The sequence below is a fragment of the Gadus macrocephalus genome, chromosome 2 (genome assembly GCF_031168955.1).
Source record: "Gadus macrocephalus chromosome 2, ASM3116895v1".
Classification (NCBI taxonomy): domain Eukaryota; kingdom Metazoa; phylum Chordata; class Actinopteri; order Gadiformes; family Gadidae; genus Gadus; species Gadus macrocephalus.
The window spans coordinates 505,416-526,906 of NC_082383.1; the positions used below are offsets into that span (position 1 = coordinate 505,416).

At 55.9% G+C, this 21,491-nt stretch overlaps 1 protein-coding gene across 1 annotated transcript; it reads left to right on the plus strand.

The window, feature by feature from the left end:
* Positions 1–45: 45 nt before the first annotated feature.
* On the plus strand, positions 46–17,864 carry LOC132474231 (zinc finger CCCH domain-containing protein 7B-like). The gene is made up of 25 exons (XM_060074800.1): positions 46–289; positions 434–535; positions 630–666; positions 1,212–1,409; positions 2,391–2,549; positions 3,061–3,141; positions 3,320–3,397; positions 3,514–3,566; positions 3,786–4,089; positions 4,539–4,732; positions 4,815–4,912; positions 5,027–5,267; positions 5,482–5,524; positions 5,672–5,747; positions 6,825–6,989; positions 8,594–8,808; positions 12,628–12,728; positions 13,051–13,235; positions 13,967–14,043; positions 14,152–14,342; positions 15,232–15,337; positions 15,450–15,558; positions 16,028–16,185; positions 16,756–16,925; positions 17,416–17,864. Exons 1-25 carry the CDS (start codon positions 84–86, stop codon positions 17,594–17,596), a joined length of 3,528 nt encoding a protein of 1,175 aa, XP_059930783.1. The 5' UTR covers positions 46–83; the 3' UTR covers positions 17,597–17,864.
* The last annotated feature ends 3,627 nt before the right edge of the window (positions 17,865–21,491 follow it).

Sequence of the window (21,491 nt, forward strand, 5' to 3'; positions counted from 1 at the left end):
GGTCTGTTATGATCGAACGCGCGGACTCTAGGACCCCGCGGCGCAGCCGAGGCGCGCAGCCAGGGGGAGCGGCAGGAAGACGCATGACAGCAGAGCTGGGAAACGAAACTAGGGAAGACAACCCCAGAAAAACACACGTAAAGTACCTGAGGAGTTGCTATTCCGGATCTCGCGTCTGCCCTGATGGTCAGCCTCCCGTCGTATGGTCCAGTCGTCCGCTGAACATCTTGGTCGGAGCGCCTGAACTTGTGGACCTCGGAAGAAGCGACATGTGTGTTTTGTTGTGTATGTATGAAGTGACGGGGATTGTCTTCAGTGTGTAGGATAATGCATGCATCACACTTTTTTTCCCTCTGAAAGTTGTGCTGGGCTGTCTGTTTACATAAAAGGGAAATGGTTGACTAATTACTCTTTTAAATCCTGATCTCCATAGAAGGCTGTTTCTACATCGAGCTCTTATTCCTCAGTGTTCAAAGATGGACCCGGAGAGACAGAAACGAAAGAAGGAGATAAAGAAAGCTATGGCCTTCATAGAGTGAGGACACATTTCAAGTGGTCATTCCATCAGCAGTTGTATCTCTATTCTTGTTTTCGTAAGTCGATGTTGACAGTCTTTTTCTCCGTTCCAGGTCTACTCTTGCTTATCCAGACCCGAACAGCTGCGAGGTACATATATCATTATATTAAATAGCAATACTTTTAGTGCGAATTTAGTCTACTTCTGTTATATCCCACCCCCTCTAACAGAATAACTCTATAGAGTTCATATCAGACATAGAAAGCTGAACCACTTAATAGAGAGTTTATGATTGTGTTTGTACACGGCTTATATTTTGTGTCCACCCAATATTGAGACATAGAGGATGAATGCTTAATGCACAAGTGAGTGAGATTGGCTGTGATGATGTGTTGAGGTTTGGCACAACATGGACAGTCTAGCTCAGTGTTTCCCAAACCTTTTTGTCTGTGGGACCTATTTCTTTTAAATTACGAACAGTCAACATTGATCAATTCGTTAACTACATAAGATAAGATAAGATACAACTTTATTAATCCCCGGGGGAGAAATTTGGGTCAAGAAACTGTAGAGATAGATGCGAAGAAAAGTGTTCGCCTTTCGACAGGGAAGTCTGGCGTTGAAGGATTGAGGAGCACAGCGCGAGTCTTCCTCACCCGTCTCCCCCCCCCGTCTCCCCCCCCCCCCCCCCCAGGTCATCGTGTCCCAGCTGGTGTTCAACCTGCTGTCGGAGGGCAACGCGCTGTTCAGGGAGGGGGCGTGGCCCGCGGCGGCGGTCCAGTTCAGCGAGGCTCTGGGCGTGGTGCGTTACGCCGCCTCGGAGGAGATGGACGTCCCCCCCGCCCTGGTGGAGAGCCTGTACGTCAACCGGGCCACGGTGTACCACCGCATGGTGAGACGGGGGGGGTGAGACAGGGCCACGGTGAACCACCGCATGGTGAGACAGACAGGGCCACGGTGTACCACCGCATGGTGAGACGGGGGGGGGGGGTGAGACAGGGGGGGGTGAGACAGGGCCACGGTGAACCAACGCATGGTGAGACAGGGCCCCGTCTACCACAGCATGGTGAGACAGGGGGGTAAGACAGGGCCCCGTCTACCACAGCATGGTGAGACAGGGGGGTGAGACAGGGCCCCGTCTACCACAGCATGGTGAGACAGGGGGCGGTGAGACGGGGGATGGGAGGGGGGTGAGACAGGGCCACCGTGCTACGTTTGCCATGGCGTGCTACTTTTAGCAACCACTACGTTTATAACCCGTAGATCCACAAACTGTACATTTTGTACAATAATAATCGAAACCTTGTTATTCGGTCTCGAACCTCATCTTCCCGTCAGGGGAGAAGACGGTTCTGCGATGAGCGGAAGACATGACCACAGTGGAGTGTGGTCTCATTGCATTATGTCGTCGTGGGGCGTTATATTATGGGATGTGTTTCCGTCAGAGGGTGAGATGACTCACAGCCCGGTGCTCAGAGTCTGGGAGGTTAGGCTAGGAGCCAATCAGCCTCTGAGTTTCACTTCTGTTCCCTCCCATCTCACATTTCCTCTCATCAACGTTGGCTCTGAGGTCGCCCAACATTCCAATATGGCCGACGCAGCCTGTGTCTTTGTGGCCGGCCTACAGCCATTGAAATACTTCAATACTTGAATGTTAACTTCCCTGTGTGTGTGTGTGTGTGTGTGTGTGTGTGTGTGTGTGTGTGTGTGTGTGTGTGTGTGTGTGTGTGTGTGTGTGTGTGTGTGTGTGTGTGTGTGTGTGTGTGTGTCTGGTGTGTGTGTGTGTGTCTGGTGTGTGTGTGTGTGTGTGTGTGTGCATGTGTGTGTGTGTGTGTGTGTGTGTGTGTGTGCGTGTGTGCGTGGGGGTCCCCAGGGTGAGTTTGCGTGTGGTGTGGCGGACTGCGACCAGGCCCTGGGGGTGAACGAGGGCAGCAGCAAGGCGCTGTTCCGGAAGGCGCTGTGCCTGAAGGAGCTGGGGCGGCACCGGGAGGCGTACGACTGCACCACCGACTGCCTGCTGCTGGACCACCCGGTGAGGCCCCCCCCCCCCCCCCGGGGAGGGATGGAGGTCGCACACTTTGACCTGATATTCAAATGAAACATCATTAACAACATGTACTATTGTTGTTGTTATTATAGTTGTTATTCACATTTTTCACAATTGGCAATGACTCCCACTCACTAAGGGTATCCTGTGGTGCAAAGGATTATGGGACAGCATGCGGGCTTACAGTATCTAGAGAGGGGGGAGAAAGTGGCGAAGAACTATGCCAGATGTCTGCAAATGGACGAATGTGCAGTCGTTTACTGGTGATATATTCTATCTGTCTCTCGCTCTCTCTCTCTCTCTCTCTCTCGCTCTCTCGCTCTCTCGCTCTCTCGCTCTCTCGCTCTCTCGCTCTCTCTCTCTCTCTCTCTCTCTCTGTCTCTCTCTCTCTCTCTCTCTCTCTCTCTCTCTCTCTCTGTCTCTCTCTCTCTCGCTCTCGCTCTCTCGCTCTCTCGCTCTCTCGCTCTCTCGCTCTCTCTCTCTCTCTCTGTGTCAGGATAAGCAGGTGGGCGAGCTGGCCCAGGAGCTGGCTCTGAGTCTGGGTCTGAGGAACAGGAAGGCCTACGTGACGACCCAGGTTGGTCTCCCGATCCCCTTTGAACCGGGTTCCTGTTGAACCGCTCTTCCCTAAGGGGAGCGGTTCCTATTCCTGTCCCCAGATGGGACCCGAGTGCAGTGTGGACGCTCCGTCCTGGGTCTAGACGTTGTGTCCTGAAGGGTCTGCCCGATCCTCTGTGTTCTCTTCTCCTCTTCAGAAGGGGAACGTTGTCAGGAACGTTGTTGGGAACGGTTTGGGGAACGGTTTGGGAACGGGAGTCCATCATACGGCACAGGTTGGGATCCTCCTTGATACAAGTGTTCCTCACTGTCTTCTCTTTAACTCTCTTGCGCCTCGTACATACTTCTTTGCTCTTTTTGATTTGTATTTGTTTATTGGTTTTTTTTTCAGCCCATTTTTCTCCCAGCATGCTCCGCTCGGCCTCAGCCCAGCCCAGCAGCCCCGTGACCTTTGGTGACCTCCCCCTGACCTCACAACCCCAGCCCAACACCCCCGTGACCTTTGGGGACCTCCCCTTTACCGCCGCAGCTCAGCCTAGCACCACCTTGACCTTTGGTGACCTTCCCCCCCCGCCCCTTCAAACCCCAGGCCACCCCCGCCTGCGAGTTCCCCACCGGCATGTTCCCCACGGGCCCCCCGCCCTCACAGGCCCCGCCCCCAAGGCCCCCACCTTCACAGGCCCTGCCCCACGGGCCCAGCCCCCAAGGGCCCGCCCCCAATGGCCCCGCCCCCAAGAGCCCCGCCCCCAATGGCCCTGCCCTCAGAGGCCCCGCCCCCACGGGCCTCACAGGCCCTGCCCCCACGGGCCCCGCCCTCACAGCCCTGCCCCCGGGGCCCCGCCCACAGGGCCCCTGCCCCCACTGGCTCCGCCCCCACGCCCCCCCCGGGGGCCGCCCCCGACCGCTGGAGGACTTCGATCTGACGGGGGAGGACCTGGACAGCCTGCTGGACGGCCTCCCTCCCCAGGTAGTGAGAGAGAGAGGGTGTGTGTGTGTGTGTGTGTGTGTGTGTGTGTGTGTGTGTGAGAGTGAGAGTGAGAGTGAGTGTGAGTGTGTGTGTGGTGCTTATCTCTGTACGTTGGACTTTGTAGTCTACCAACATGGCCCAAGTCACTCCGTGTTGACGTGCCCTTACGGGTCGCTATGACTCATTTACATATTGGCATTTATATTATTTTATTATTTATATTATTAGAACATTTCAGCCTTCATTCCAAAATGGTTCCTGTGCTGCTCTGACATCACTTCCTCCCGTCTTCCAGACTGGCCCCGCCCCCAGCCCTCCCCCACGGACCCCCCAGCCCCACCTGCCCGCCCCCTCCCCCCTGCTGCCCCCCCGCCTCCTTCGGCCGCCTCAGCGCCGCGGGGGGGGGGGGCAGTGAAGGTCCTCCCCCACCTCTCCCCCACCCCGGACAGCCTGGACCAATGGGAGGGCATCATGCCGGACCCCCGACCGACCTCCGACCGGCACCGGGCCGTAGGGTCGACCGTCACCCTGGACAGGGGCCCTTCACAGAGAGCCTGGACACCCTGGACCAGCTAGACCCGAGGGGGACCCTGGACCAGCTGGACCAGCTGGACTCCCTGGACCAGCTGGACTCCCTAGACCAGCTGGACCCGAGGGGACCCTAGACCAGCTGGACCAGCTGGACTCCCTGGACCAGCTGACTCCCTAGACCAGCTGGACTCGAGGGGGACCCTGGACCAGCTGGACTCCCTGGACCAGCTGGACTCCCTGGACCAGATGGACCAGCTGGATGACTTCGAGGTGGTCCAGCGGCGAGGCGGTGGTGGGGCCCCCCGGAGCACACGAGGCTGAGACCGCGGACCAGGTCCTGGACGGGTCCCTGGACCAGGTCCTGGACGGGTCCCTGGGACCAGGTCCTGGACGGCTCCTGGACCAGGTCCTGGACGGCTCCTGGACCAGGTCCTGGATGGGTCCCTGGACCAGGTCCTGGCCGGGTCCTTGGACCAGGTCCTGGACGGGTCCCTGGACCAGGTCCTGGAGAGCCTGCAGGGCGCCTCGGATTCGGAGCCCCAGGCTGGAGGTCTCCCCAGGTCCCTGGACGTCCTGGACTCCTTCTCCCCCCTGGAAGGGGGGAGGAAGGAGTCGACCCCACAGAAGGAGTCGACCCCACAGACCCGGTACAGAACGGGGTCCTCCAGAGGTCTAGATCTATCGATATAGATATATCGATAGATCTATATCTATATCTATACATCTATATATATATATATATATATATATATATATATATATATATATATATATATATATATATATATATATATATCATTCAATCAGGAACCAGGTCTCCTGATTAGTTTGACTTTATTCTTTCTCTTTCTTTCCTTCAAGGCGCCAAGTCGTCCCCAAAGCCTTCTGCCAAACCAGCCCTAAAGTAAGACTCCTGCTTGTGATGATGGGTTGATGTTGAATTACGTTTTTGTTGAGTGTATTCACTCAGCGTGACATACACTGTCTGTCTGTCTGTCTGTCTGTCTGTCTGTGTGTGTGTGTGTGTGTGTGTGTGTGTGTGTATCTGTAGAAGGGAACCAAAGCTTGGAACCCGCTGGACTCCACCCACATGTTCCTGAGGGCCTGCTCCGTCTGTTACTCCCGATCAAGGTTACACACACCGTCACTACACAACACTACTACACAACACTACACATACCATAAAGGTAACACACACCGTCACTACACAACACTACTACACGACACTACACATACCATAAAGGTAACACACACCGTCACTAAACAACACTACTACACAACACTACACATACCATAAAGGTAACACACACCGTCACTAAACAACACTACTACACAACACTACACATTCCATAAAGGTAACACACACCGTCACTAAACAACACTACTACACAACACTACACATTCCATAAAGGTAACACACACCGTCACTAAACACACTACTACACAACACTACACATACCATAAAGGTAACACACACCGTCACTACACAACACTACTACACAACACTACACATACCATAAAGGTAACACACACCGTCACTAAACAACACTACTACACAACACTACACATTCCATAAGGTAACACACACCGTCACTAAACAACACTACTACACAACACTACACATTCCATAAAGGTAACACACACCGTCACTACACAACACTACTACACAACACTACACATACCATAAAGGTAACACACACCGTCACTACCAGTGTTGCCACAGTTACCTTGAAAAAGTAATCAGATTACTGATTACAAGTTACTCCTTAAAATAGTAACTTAGTTACTTTATTGTTTACTTGATTTTAAAAGAAACTAAGTGAGATTACAAGTAACTTTATTAGTTACATCTAGCTGCGACCACACCCCCTGCCACCTCGAAAGAAAAAAAATTACAACCACCCCCCCCGTCAACAATTCTGCGCAGGGCTGGTGGGGGGGATTCGAAGGGGGCCATCAGTACCTCTAGTATACAGGGCCCAGAATTCGGTGCTACCAAATTCCCTCCTCCCTCCTAACTCCGCCTCAACCCTCCTCCCTCCCCCCTCCCCCCTCCTCCCTCCCCCCTCCTCCCTCCCCCTCCCACCTCCTCCCTCCCCCCTCCTAGCCTCCGCCTCCTCCCTCCGCCTCCTCCCCCCCCTCCCTCCTCCTCCCCCCCCCTCCTCCCTCCTCCCCCCTCCTAACCTCCGCCCCCCCCCCCCCCCCAGGGCGCTCGGTCTACTCCTTCGTCCACACCCCCGAGCTGGTCCATGACTGCCGGCAGGACCTCCTGCTGGGCCGGCGGCGGGACGGCCCCTCCCCCGCCTGGACCCGGGTGCGGCCCCTCCCCCTCACCCGACCCTTCACCGGGAAGTTCATGCTGTGCAAGGGTGAGACATGAGAGGGTGAGGGAGGGGCGAGACATGAGAGGGTGAGGGAGGGGTGAGACATGAGAGGGTGAGGGAGGGGTGAGACATGAGAGGGTGAGGGAGGGGTGAGACATGAGAGGGTGAGGGAGGGGTGAGACATGAGAGGGTGAGGAGGGGTGAGACATGAGAGGGTGAGGGAGGGGTGAGACATGAGAGGGTGAGGGAGGGGCGAGACATGAGAGGGTGAGGGAGGGGTGAGACATGAGAGGGTGAGGGAGGGGTGAGGACATGAGAGGGTGAGGGAGGGGTGAGGATGATGAGAGGGTGAGGGAGGGGTGAGACATGAGAGGGTGAGGGAGGGGTGAGACATGAGAGGGTGAGGGAGGGGTGAGACATGAGAGGGTGAGGGAGGGGTGAGGATGATGAGGGTGAGGGAGGGGTGAGACATGAGAGGGTGAGGGAGGGGTGAGACATGAGAGGGTGAGGGAGGGGTGAGACATGAGAGGGTGAGGGAGGGGTGAGACATGAGAGGGTGAGGGAGGGGTGAGGACATGAGAGGTTGAGGGAGGGGTGAGGATGATGAGGGTGAGGGAGGGGTGAGACATGAGAGGGTGAGGGAGGGGTGAGACATGAGGGTGAGGGAGGGGTGAGACATGAGAGGGTGAGGGAGGGGTGAGGACATGAGAGGATGAGGGAGGGGTGAGGATGATGAGGGTGAGGGAGGGGTGAGGATGATGAAAGGGTGAGGGAGGGGTGAGACATGAGAGGGTGAGGACATGAGAGGATGAGGGAGGGGTGAGGATGATGAGGGTGAGGTGAGGATGATGAAAGGGTGAGGGAGGGGTGAGACATGAGAGGGTGAGGGAGGGGTGAGACATGAGAGGGTGAGGGAGGGGTGAGGATGATGAGGGTGAGACATGAGAGGTTGATGAACGGAGTAAAGTGAAGGCTGTGTTCCTGTTCCGAGTCAAAGACTATGAACCTGTTGGGTCTATTAAACGCCAAGTCTGTCCTCCAGTTAAAGGATGAACACCGTGCAGCTCCTCCGTCTGACTGTCCGTCTGTCTGTCCGTCTGACTGTCCGTCTGTCTGTCCGTCTGACTGTCCGTCTGACTGTCCGTCTGACTGTCTGACTGTCCGTCTGAGAGTCCGTCTGACTGTCCGTCTGTCCTTCTGACTGACTGTCTGTCCGTCTGTCTGACTGTCTGTCCGTCTGTCCGTCTGTCTGACTGTCTGTCTGACTGTCTGTCTGTCCGTCTGACTGTCCGTCTGACTGTCCGTCTGTCCGTCTGACTGTCCGTCCGTCCGTCCGTCCATCCGTCCGTCCGTCCGTCCGTCTGACTGTCTGACTGTCCGTCTGCCTGTCCATCTGTCCGTCTGACTGTCTGACTGTCTGACTGTCCGTCTGACTGACTGTCTGACTGACTGTCCGTCTGTCCGTCTGTCTGACTGTCTGTCCGTCCGTCCGTCTGACTGTCCGTCTGTCCGTCTGTCTGACTGTCCGTCTGTCCGTCTGTCTGACTGTCCGTCTGTCCGTCTGACTGTCTGACTGACTGACTGACTGTCTGACTGACTGTCCGTCTGTCCATCTGTCTGTCTGTCCGTCTGGCCCAACGCCGTCCCAGAGCTGCTGAACTCCGGCGTGGTGGGGCTCTGCAAGTACGGCGAGATGTGCACCTTCGCCTTCAACCAGCTGGAGGTGGAGGTGTGGACGGAGGAGAAGAGCGGCGCGCTGGACCGCGGATGGCTGTTTGGGCCGCGGGCCCCCGGGGGCCCCCCAGGGGCCCGCGTGGCGCAGCTCCTCCAGGAGCACAACGGCAGCTTCCTGTTCCTGTGTGAGGTGAGAGGGCGTCGCGCGGAGGACTGGACGCACACACACACGACAAACTGACCGCACACACGACCGCACACACACAGCCGCACACACACGGCCGCACACACACGGCCGCACACACGACCACAAACAAACACACACACGACCACACACAAACACAACTGACCGCACACACGACCGCAAGCACACACGACACAGGTTATAATTGTTAAAATGGATAAATGGTTACATTTCCTTGGGGCCCCACTTTTTGCATTTCAAGTTATTCATTTCTAATCAAACATTAGAATGTTATTATCCATGAAAGTATCTTGAAGTTGAGTCCCTTACATCGGGTCTGATGGGATGTAGAGAGACACAAAGGAATGTTCTCAATTGTGTGTGTGTGTGTGTGTGTGTGTGTGTGTGTGTGTGTGTGTGTGTGTGTGTGTGTGTGTGTGTGTGTGTGTGTGTGTGTGTGTGTGTGTGTGTGTGTGTGTGTGTGTGTGTGTGTGTGTTGGTATTCCGGGGTGAGGAGGTCATGGTCTGGGTGAGCTCTAACTCTTGAGGCTGTGCTCCCCGCTCGGCCCTAATGACGTTTTAACGTTCCTCCAGGTCATAAGTGGGGCTCACTCCCTCTGACCCTCCAGCCTCTCTCAGGGCCTCTAGCCTCCCTCTGACCCTCCAGCCTCTCTCAGGGCCTCTAGCCTCCCTCTGACCCTCCAGCCTCTCTCAGGGCCTCTAGCCTCCCTCTGACCCTCCAGCATCTCTCAGGGCCTCTAGCCTCACTCTGACCCTCCAGCCTCTCTTAGGGCCTCTAGCCTCCCTCTGACCCTCCAGCCTCTCTTAGGGCCTCTAGCCTCCCTCTGACCCTCCAGCCTCTCTCAGGGCCTCTAGCCTCCCTCTGACCCTCCAGCCTCTCTTAGGGCCTCTAGCCTCCCTCTGACCCTCCAGCCTCTCTCAGGGCCTCTAGCCTCCCTCTGACCCTCCAGCCTCTCTCAGGGCCTCTAGCCTCCCTCTGACCCTCCAGCCTCTCTTAGGGCCTCTAGCCTCCCTCTGACCCTCCAGACTCTCTTAGGGCCTCTAGCCTCCCTCTGACCCTCCAGCCTCTCTTAGGGCCTCTAGCCTCCCTCTGACCCTCCAGCCTCTCTCAGGGCCTCTAGCCTCCCTCTGACCCTGCAGCATCTCTCAGGGCCCTATCTTGCATCCGGCGCAATTGACTTTCTCACTGGTGCATGTGTCGTTGCTAATTTGCAACTGGCGCAGAGCGTTCTTTGCTATTTTAAGGGCGCATGCATAATGTTGCTTGTGCACCTCGCGCATACACTTTGCTTCTCTCATCTACCTAGCCTCACATTCTTGGTAAATTATTTGGGAAAGAACAGCTGATACAGCGGTGATAAGTTGTTCTTTTAAATCAAAGCATCTGCAAACACCGTACAGCAAACACATATTTTCTTTGACACAGACATCGTGTACATGGCCATAACTTTTAGGATTGATGAGTATTTGATAGTGAGAAAACATTGTTGTACTGCGAGTGGGTGTTAAAAACAATGAATGAATGCGGGTGTGCGTGTGTGCAAATAATTAATGAATGCGGGCGCGCGTGTGTGCGTCCATCTGTTTCAACACACGCAAACTAAACACGTAATGCATAATACAGTCCATGGCAATGTATATTAACGGGGGGACACATGCATATTAGAAACACAAGTCGATAACGATAATGCATACAATACCGATAAACGCTGTTTATGATGTATTGCGTATATCATTAAATGGAACCACAGTTACCGCATCACAGATGTGTGTTAAGTTTTCTTTGCCGAAATTTATTTGAGGACTCAAATAAGTTGTGGAAGAAAACGTTATTCCATGTTTGAATCAGGCCATATTATTTGGCCATAATCTGAGCCATTTGAAGTTTGAAATTCATGTGCATCTGTCTCATCGGAGGCTGCAGACGCGCTGTCAAAACATCCACTCGTCAGATTCAAATGCGCTCATGGTTCTTAAAGGGGATGGGAGCTGGCACTCTCATTGGTTTGTTGCACGTTACGCCCAAACCACACCTACGGATAATTAGGCTACTTCAGACCAACCCTTTTGAGATATGCGCCGGGCGCAAGAGTCATTTTTGCGCCGGTAAAATAGCACCCTATGTAGTGCACTATATCCGTGATGGGGAACGATTTGATGGTTCAGTGCGTTCCAACCGGTTTAGTAGTGATGGGTGGAGCGATGAGAACAACCACCAGCACAGAGGAACCCCCCCGGCTCTCCACGGCAACGAGGGGCTTCAGACGGCTGGGGGCCCCCGCTCCACGGGGACCCCTGACTCCTGCATGGTGTGGGGGGGTGTGGAGGACGGCGGGGTGAGGCAGCCTCGCCCGGCCTGAGGCACACTGATGGCCTCTGGGGCTGGTGAGGCTGCACACCTGCGGTGCATTGAGTATCAGTGTCTACGTTTATTGGGTCTCCACACCCCCCCGGCCGGGGTCTCCACCCCCCACCCCCCAGGGTCCGTGAGACCCGAGGCCCGGGTTCCTCCAGGCCAGGCCGCAGGGTGCTGCTGGTCGAGGACCGGTTTATTGTGAGGGTTTGGAGACGATGGTACACGATGGTACGTGAGCTCCAGGTTGCCACTCAGGATCTCTGAGTGTTGTGAAGGCTGGCTTGACCTTTGCACACGGATTACTCACTACAAAACAGGTGTGCACTCCAGCCTCACCCTCAACGAACAAACGAGAATGCGGACACCACGTTAAACATTTCTAAACGTCATTTGCGTCATTAAATGACGTTTAGAAAACACGACGGCATTGCATTGTGGTATACGGGAGTAACATGTAGGGAACATCGTATGTTCACTAAAGTTTGGGGTATTTTATTGTCCACTGAATGAAATTAACCACTGAGAATTCAAACACCACTACAAAATGGCGAGCACCCTGTATAGCACTCTCTCCGTGACGGGGTTAGGGTTAGGGTCTCAGCCCTCTCTCGGCTGTCTGGGCAGGGAGGCTGCAGGCCCGTGCTGCTCGGTCCTGATTGGCCGGTCATGTATTTAATACACAGCCAAAGGCAAAAGGCAGGAGTACTTCTGGCGAGCTGTTTTAAAGTATGTGCCCCCTGGGAGGGCTTTGTTCAGCGGAGGGAACCCGTCTCCAGCGCCCCCCACCGGTCCCGTTGACCACAGAGAGGGGACCCCTGGGGACTGACAGCAGAGAGGGGACCCCCGGGCCCAGTTTTAAAAAGAATTATCTGGATCAAATGATCCAGATTTGGATCCCATGGTTGGCTCTCCAGGATGACCTGATCCATCGGACTTTATGCCAGTTTTTAAAGGAACATTGGATTGGATCACTGTGATCCAAATACCCAATTTCATGATACCCAACTGAATCCACCCTTTCGATGGGATCGGGACAATCCTTTTTTTTTTTTTATCAAATAGATCCCAAACAGTGCTCAATGTTTTGAAAAACCCAAAGATCAGGTTGGATCCATATCAAATTGAATAATCTGATTCCATGATCTGATCGCAGTTCAGAATCCGTCTGTTGCTCTGAATTGGATCCAGTCCGTGATCCAGAATCCCAATGGATCACCTTTGAAGAACTGGGCCCAGGGCTGACGTTAATCACCAGGGGTTGGAGTCCGGCGTTCTGGGTCTTCTGGAGGTCAGAGGTCCTCAGCTGACCTCTGACCTGACTCCCCTGACCCCTCTCCATTGACCTCTGACCCTGGAGCTCCAATGACAGCGCTGCGTTTGTTTGCCATCTCTGACGGTCCCCCCTAACCCTTCTCCTGTCTCTCCTCTCCTTTCTCTATCGGGTCCAGAAATGTTATGACGGTAAGCCCCGCATCACCAGCCAGCGTTCCCGTGACGACGGCGTCTCCTGCTCCAACCCCGACGCGCGCCACGACTTCAACACCAACAGGTGGGTCGCCGGACGCACGCACCTGACCGTGCACCTCACACCGTACGACGTACGACCGCACCGCACGGTCTGAACCGACAGAGGGATGGGGAGCCATCGGGAAGTAGCTTCCCCACCTCCCTCCCAGTAACCCCAGACTGGGGCAGCGGTCCTCCCAGTAACCCCAGACTGGGGCAGCGGTCCAGAGCTAGACCCCCCCCCCCCTCCCCCCCCTCACCGCTCCTCTCTGGCCGTGTGTCTGTGTGCCCCCCCCCTCCCCCCCCTCACCGCTCCTCTCTGGCCGTGTGTCTGTGTGCCCCCCCCCTCCCCGCGCCGCCCCCAGGTGCCTGGTGTACGTCACGGGCCCCGGTGGCAGTGTGGGCTACAGGAAGGTGCGGGCCCTGGCCCCCGACCACTGCATGGAGCTCTGCCGCCACGCGGCGCGATACGGCTGCCAGCTGGAGGACGACTGCCTGTTCGCCCACTCCCCGCTGGAGCTGAAGACCTGGGCCCTGCAGCGCACCTCGGGTACGCACACACACACACACACACACACACACACACACACACACACACACACACACACACACACACACACACACACACACACACACACACACACACACACACACACACACACACACAGGTTCTTCAGGTCTGTGAACGCCCTTCAAAGGGCTCGTAATATAAGTGAAGGCTACATGTATTGTTGTTGGTGATATTGAGTCATGGGTGGGTTTCTGTGAAAGGAGGTGTGGTGAGGTGTGGTGAGGTGTGGTGAGGTGTGGTGAGGTGAGGTGTGGTGAGGTGAGGTGTGGTGTGGTGAGGTGAGGTGTGGTGTGGTGAGGTGAGGTGAGGTGAGGTGTGGTGAGGTGAGGTGTGGTGAGGTGAGGTGAGGTGTGGTGTGGTGAGGTGTGGTGAGGTGTGGTGAGGTGTGGTGAGGTGAGGTGTGGTGAGGTGTGGTGAGGTGAGGTGAGGTGAGGTGAGGTGAGGTGTGGTGAGGTGAGGTGTGGTGAGGTGTGGTGAGGTGAGGTGAGGTGTGGTGAGGTGTGGTGAGGTGTGGTGAGGTGAGGTGTGGTGAGGTGTGGTGAGGTGTGGTGAGGTGAGGTGAGGTGTGGTGAGGTGAGGTGAGGTGAGGTGAGGTGAGGTGAGGTGTGGTGGTGAGGTGGTGAGGTGTGGTGTGGTGAGGTGTGGTGTCCAGCAGGGGGCAGTACAGCCTCAGAGCTGAGCGGGAGGTTGACTGATGTGCTGCTCCACAGGTATCAGCCCCGAGGAGATCGTGGCCTCGTCCGTCAAGTATCACGGGGAGCGAGAGCTGGACACAAAGAGGAAAAACGTACACAGGAAATCTGTTTATTTTAAAAGAGAAAGAACCCAATCATGTCCATGTGTCACCTGTTACCCATGAGCCTGTTCTAACGAGGCCTCTCTTCCCTTCACCCAGCCCCTGTCCCCCAGAGGGCCCGTGGGGGGGGCCGATGGGGCTGGGGGGGGTGTCAGCAAACCGAAGGCTGGGGGGGGCAGCCAGGGCCTGAACCTCAGGCTGCGGTTCATCTGCGGGCGCTGCTGGCACCACGGCCTGATCACGGAGCCCGACAAGGCCCTGAAGTACTGCACGGCCAGGGGCCGGCACAGGTGAGCGGGGGCCCGGGGGCCAGCGGGTCAGGACTGATCCACTGGGGCCAGTGGATCCATCAGCCCTGATCCATCAGCTCTGAGGCTGTACTGCCCCCTGCTGGACACCACTGCTGGACACCACACCTCACCTCACCACACCACACCACACCTCACCTCACCTCACCTCACCACACCTCACCTCACCACACCACACCTCACCTCACCTCACCTCACCACACCTCACCACACCACACTCACCACACCTCACCTCACCTCACCTCACCACACCTCACCTCACCTCACCTCACCTCACCACACCTCACCTCACCTCACCTCACCTCACCTCACCTCACCTCACCTCACCACACCTCACCTCACCTCACCACACCTCACCTCACCTCACCTCACCTCACCTCACCTCACCTCACCACACCTCACCTCACCTCACCTCACCTCACCTCACCTCACCTCACCTCACCACACCTCACCACACCTCACCTCACCTCACCACACCTCACCACACCTCACCACCATCTCTCCATGTCTGTAACTGTCTCTCTCCATGTCTGTGACTGTCTCTCTCCATGTCTGTGACTGTCTCTCTCCATGTCTGTGACTGTGTCTCTCCATGTCTGTGACTGTGTCTCCGGTCTGTGACTGTCTCTCTCCATGTCTGTGACTGTCTCTCTCCATGTCTGTGACTGTCTCTCTCTCCATGTCTGTGACTGTCTCTCTCCATGTCTGTGACTGTCTCTCTCTCCATGTCTGTGACTGTCTCTCTCCATGTCTGTGACTGTCTCTCTCCATGTCTGTGACTGTCCTCTCCATGTCTGTGACTGTCTCTCTCTCTCCATGTCGGTGACTGTCTCTCTCTCTCCATGTCGGTGACTGTCTCTGCTCCGTGCAGCTGGACTAAGGAGGGGCGCGTCCTGTTGGTCATGTCTCCAGAGAGGCACAAGTGGGTGCAGGTCCGACAGCTGCCCTCCGCCAAGAACTACCCCTTCCAGTACGATGTAGGTACTCTGATTGGTCGGCTCTGTGCTGCTCTGTAACCAGTCAGGCTGATCCCGGAGGGGTGGGGGGTGGACTCCATGTACCTGACAGTGGAACGCTCTCCTCTTCCAGATCTGTGGCCAGATCCAAAGAAGCGGGAAGTGCAACTACACAGGAAACTGCACCTTCGCCCACAGCGAGGAGGAGAAGGAGCTGTGGACCTACATGAAGAACAACGGCCGTGAGTGGACTGTTGGAACGCACCCTCGTAGTCCTCCACCAGAACAGTGAACTAGGTGGATCGGGTACCTAACGGGGTTAGGGTGTTGTGTGTTTTGAGAGGGCATGCGGTCATGTGACCCCAAAGATCCAATCAACCGGCTGCCTCACGGAGTTGTAACCCGACCGTTTGGAGCGGTTCAGTGATAGAGGGAGAAGTTCCACCTCTCAGCTGGACAGACGCCGGGCGACCCGGAGCAGACGCCGGTCACACCCGGGTTATCTGTCGGTCGTTAGCGCATCACAATGAGAAGCCAGCCTAGTTTACCGTCACACAGAGAAAAGTACCTAGTGTGTGTGTGTGTGTGTGTGTGTGTGACGACCATGACTACAATGCTAAAGCGATTCCCGGGATGGATGCTCTCTTGGGAGCGTTCCGTCTTCCTGTTGGTGTTCCCCGCGGCGTGACGGCGTGTGATCTGTCCCTGCAGTGAGGGACGTCCAGCAGATCTACGAGGTCTGGCTGAGCGTGGCGCGCCTCGGGAAACAGACCGCCGACGCCCCGCCCCGCCCCCCCGCAGCCACCGCCGCCGCCGCCGCCGCCGACAACAAGAACATCGTCATGCCGACCGACTACGCTGAGCCAATGGTGGGTCCCAAAGTCCTTGTTACTGATTGAGTTCACGTCGTTGTTACGCCCCTCTGCTCCCACTGGCCTTGCAGTGGCAGTGCACCGGTCTCTGGGTGGCGCAGGGGCACAATCAAGTTAAACGTGCACACTTCAGCCTCAGAAGGGGGCTTGCTCTCGGTGTTTGTCCCTGTTCTGTGGGCGTGTCTCAGCCCACGCTCAGGTGTGCTGCATCAGGGGAGCTGATTAGGAGCAGCTGGACCGCTCGTCAAGACCGGAGTTAAAGGCGACAGGCTCCCCGTCCCGTGGGGATGCTTTGGGTCGTGGGACTGCTGGCGGGTCTTGCCGCCTCTCTGGGATTTGTCTTGTCTTTATGTTTTGGACTGTGTTGTATATCTTACTGTCATGCGCTTTTCATGTTGATGGAAATAAATCCCGGTTGGGTTTTTGTAAAAGGTGTCCTTTTGATATTTGGGGTGTAGGGTGGTTTGTTGTTAGCCCCAGTAGGGCCACCTAGTGGGGGGGCGTAACATGGAGACGGTGTGTTGACCTAACCCCCCCCCCCCCCCCCCCCTGTGGTTTCTCCTGCAGAGCGGCTTCTACTGCCGTCTGTGCGGGCGCCAAAGCAACAGCGAGCGCCAGTGGCAGCATCACATCGCCACGGAGAAACACAAGGACCGCGTGTTCAGCGCCGAGGGGGAGGAGCTTAGCCTGAGCTGGAGCCACCGCTTCCCCGGGCTGCACTTTGCCCTGTGCCCCAGGTACGCCCCCTAACCCTGACCCCTGACCCTAACCCCTAACCCTAACCCTGCCCCAGGTACGACCCCTAACCCTAACCCTGCCCCAGGTACGACCCCTAACCCTGACCCCTGACCCTAACCCCTAACCCTAACCCTGCCCCAGGTACGACCCCTAACCCTGACCCCTGACCCCTAACCCTGCCCCAGGTACGCCCCCTAACCCTGACCCCTGACCCTGACCCCTAACCCTGACCCTGCCCCAGGTACGCCCCCTAACCCTGACCCCTGACCCTAACCCCTAACCCTAACCCTGCCCCAGGTACGCCCCCTAACCCTGACCCCTGACCCTGACCCTAACCCTCCGTCAGCTGCAGGGCGAGACCCCCGTTCCTTTAGAAGGATCCGGAACCCGCTGGGGGGGGGGTCCCCCATCCAGCGGGGGCCGTGAGCTCATGGCGTAGGAGAGTGGGGGACATCGCTCACTAACAGAAACCCTGTCCCTGATTGACAGGCTGGACAGCGGCTGTGCGGAGGGCGTGTGCTGTGACTCCGCCCACAGCCCCGAGGAGCTCCAGGAGTGGCTGCGGAGGCGGAGCTTCCTGCGCAGGAGGCTGGCCCAAGCCCGCGAGGAGCTGCTCATCCTGCCCGACGACGCAGACTTCGGGAAGTTCAACTTCCTCCTGCAGGACTGAGGAGCGGGCGCCGGTCAGGGGGTCCGGGGTCCGGGGGTCAGGGGGGGTCAGGGGGGCCGAGGGGAGGAGCTCTGCATCGGTTTCAGTTCACGGATACTCCGGACCTCTCCGTGTCTGAGGCTCTCAGGGGGGGCCGGCTTATGGAGGCAGTCTTTGGGGATTCGAGTTATTGTGAGAAGGCTTCTGCGCACGGGTCTGAACGTTGTTGTGAACGGCTGATCACAGAGCGGGTCAGGGTCGGGGGTCGGGGGGTCGAGGGTCGGGGGGGTCGAGGGGGTCAGGGGGTCGAGGGTCGGGGGTCGGGGGGTCGAGGGTCAGGGGGGTCGGGGGTCGAGGGGGTCGGGGGGGTCGAGGGGGTCAGGGGGTCGAGGGGTCGAGGGTCACCCGCTGGGGTTCAGCTCCACGCTGCCAATGTAGGATCTAGAAATATCAAAGCAGAGCGCGCGACCCTGATCAGATAGTACAGGATGAACCGTCTGACCAATGAGATCAGGGATCTGGAGCCGGGTGACTCCGCCTTCAGGGGCATCGCTGCCACGCCCCTCAGTTCATGTGCATATTAATTCAGTCACTGATTGGAGGAGGCCTTAAAACACGTTGGCAGCAGCACAGTAGAACATCAGGCTGCAATGACTTTGTGTTGAGTTCTGTCTAAGTTTTGATCCTGTTAAAATATTCAATGTCTATATATTTGTGCCACTTTGATTTCTCACTCTGACACGCATTAATTACATTTTAGAGGCAATGTTTTAAATTGTTATGTTTCTATTTTAATAATGTTGGTTTGTAATAATGGCCAGTTTTTAGCAAATTGAAGCAACACGAATAAAATGTTTGAAATAAGACGATGTTGTGCTATGACTTTTCTTTTTTTTTTGCATTTATACTCGAGTCAAGACGCAAATATCAGCTCCATGAAGCACATGATGTCATGATGCCTTCTGATTTAGTGGCTGTTCTTGCTCACAAGAAAACCACTCATCTGAGTGAATTCTGTGTGACACTCAATTGACCGACTTTGATTGGATCAATCGATCATTGGTTCGATAGCAGCGATCGAACGGTTATGCGGCATTGTGGAATATTTTTTTGAATACGTAATCTGGTCAACTATTTACGTACGTATCTAATACATTTGAAAAACTATTTGTGATGCATAGTGAGAACGGGAATACGTTTTCATTAGCAGTTGGCAGCGTGCATACTATTCTAATAATGATCATATAAGATATAAAGATCTAGGCCCTACTGTGTAGCTGGCATAATGTACTGTAATGTGATGGTCCCGCCCCTGACATGTGATTGGTCTATCGACATGCACTACAGATACGGTAAACCAATAGGGGCCCGTTGGCTCTCATCCTCCTCTTTTTTTGCTACATCTGATTGGCCCGCAGACAAAAACACTCCAGTGTTGTGGCGGCGGGGGGCGTGTCTTCGTGTACGAGGTGGTCCCCACAGGTGGTCCCAACGCGCGCCTCCCCGCGGCGACACCTCAGGACTCTCTCCAGACTTTGTCCTGAAGTGGGAACCGGTAGTTTGTTGTGCGTCGAGCTGAAGTCAGAACTTTACCGGTGAACAGACCAGTAGCGGGGAGTGAGAAACTGGGAAGAGTGATCATGGCACTGGTCAGCGAGCCCTCGACGGGGGACCGAAGCGACGTCCCGGACCTGTTCCGGTTCCTGGCGGGTCCTGTCTCCTTCCCTCGCTGTGAGGACGCTGGTGAGGATGCATCCTTTCCTTAGTAGAAGACTCTGGTATTGAGGGGGTCTGATCTGAACTATCCAGAGCGTACAGAAAGATAGAAAGACGTAATAATAAGTTGACATACTGAAACAACTGTGGTCAGAATTATTTCTCGAATCGAAATAACTGGTCATATTACCTTTATTATTTAATACCATTAACTGCTGCAAACATAACAACTGTTTTCTTTCCTTCTTCAAAACATTATCATAGTCACATTGAAAATAGTTTTCGGTCTAGTAATCGAACCCAACCTGTGAGTGACACCTACTCAATACCGAGCATCCACGATCAACGAGTTTGACTCAGCAGAAACATTCAGCTGATTAGATTAGTCGGATAATTGGCTCATCGTCGTTTGTCAGTTAACGGCCACGCGCAAAAACAAGACCCTCGGCAGATCTTCAAGGAGAAACATGAGCGCCAAGACGATTTTTAGCGGCTCACAATCTGTCTTCAATTGTGGGTATAATGCCGTAGGACCCCAAGCTGCTCTGCGAGAGGAAGTAGTCCCAGAAAGGGGCTCTGTTTGCTAGAACGGTTCACCCTCATTAACATATGCCCACCTTAACGGTGTGGGGACCCCGCCCACCTCAACGGTGTGGGGACCCCGCCCACCTCAACGGTGTGGGGACCCCGCCCACCTCAACGGTGTGGGGACCCCGCCCACCTCAACGGTGTGTGCCCTCGACGGGGGACCACCTCAACGGTGTGGTGGAGGGTGTGTCGGGTCCGCCACTCAGCAGGAGGTGTCTCCAAGGGGCCGACGTATGAACACAACCACATGCCTGCAGGCAGCGTATGGAAATGCATGGTCTGGACGAGTCACGCGAGAGAAAATAATAATATTTTCATAATTTATGAATTGTGTTGTTGTGCCATTTTGAGATCCGGTTCCACCGCGGAGTCAAACCCGGTTCCGCGGTGCGGTGACAGAACCGCGGAGGTGGAGGCGTCAGGACATTGTGTTCCTACAGTCTGCATCCTGCTGAATAAAAGCACCCCGCGCTCGCCGCCATGCGCGTGCCAGCAGCTCAGCCTGCGCGTGCGTGAAACATGACACTGTTTTGGTAAAACTAGCGCGTTCACGTGTGATCCACATCCTCTCACGCGTCCACGTATGTCACGCAGAAGAATCCAACAACACGGATTGTTAAACGGCGCGTGTGTTTGAGGTAAACCCTCGAGGTTCCATTAACGAATCGGTTCAGCGCCCTCGCTGATCCGGCGGCGCGCTCTCCTCTGTTCCGAACCTCGTTCACGCCCATCACGCCGCGTGCCTCACGTGAGTGGGCGGCGGCACGTGTTGGGCCACGGAGCGCGTGTGTCTGTGCGGGACTGGTCCGCTGCACGCGGTCCGCCTCAACAGAGCGTCACTCTGCGGGGTTCAGAGACACAAACAGTAGCGGTAGACTATACTACACATGTGTATATACCCCCACTGCGTCTGTGTAACTGTAACATGGTCAACAAACGGACCGCTCACACATTGTCAGTGCGTCCGTCCCGAGACCGGAGCTCTGTTCCTTCTGTCTGTCTGTCTGTCTGTCTGTCTGTCTGTCTGTCTGTCTGTCTGTCTGTTTGTCTGTCTGGGGACCGCAGCGGCCAATGGGTGGCCGCAGAGCCGTCACGAGCAGGAACCCCCCCCTGGGCCGGGGATTGATCGCCCAATACATATTAATAGATTCTACACTTCCAGCCAATCAGCGTGTAGGATGTCCCCAGGAGGCGTGGCTCACAGCTCATTAATATGCACGCTCCTCTCGGCGGGTGCTGAGGCTGGCGGCTCGCGGTACTTCTGTTGTTTTGACTCCCAAGCGTGGATGAGCGGGCGCGAGCAGACCTGAGGATAAACCCGACAGCGCGTGTTTAACGTCCACGGTAGTTTAACCTAACGTCGGCCCGCCAGACCCGGGATGATGTCCGGTAAAGCGTCGCTCGCCATGGCGCTCCGACAGAGTAGCGCGGCTCCACAGAAACCCACCGTTCCCTTCGTGTTGAAGAAGATCCTGGACATCCCTCCGCCAAGCATCCTGGAGGAATGCGACGACGGTAAGACGCGATACAGTAATAAACACGGTGAATACCGTCAAAACATACCGGCTGGGGACCGGAGACGCTCCCGCACTCCGATTGTTGTCGGGATTTC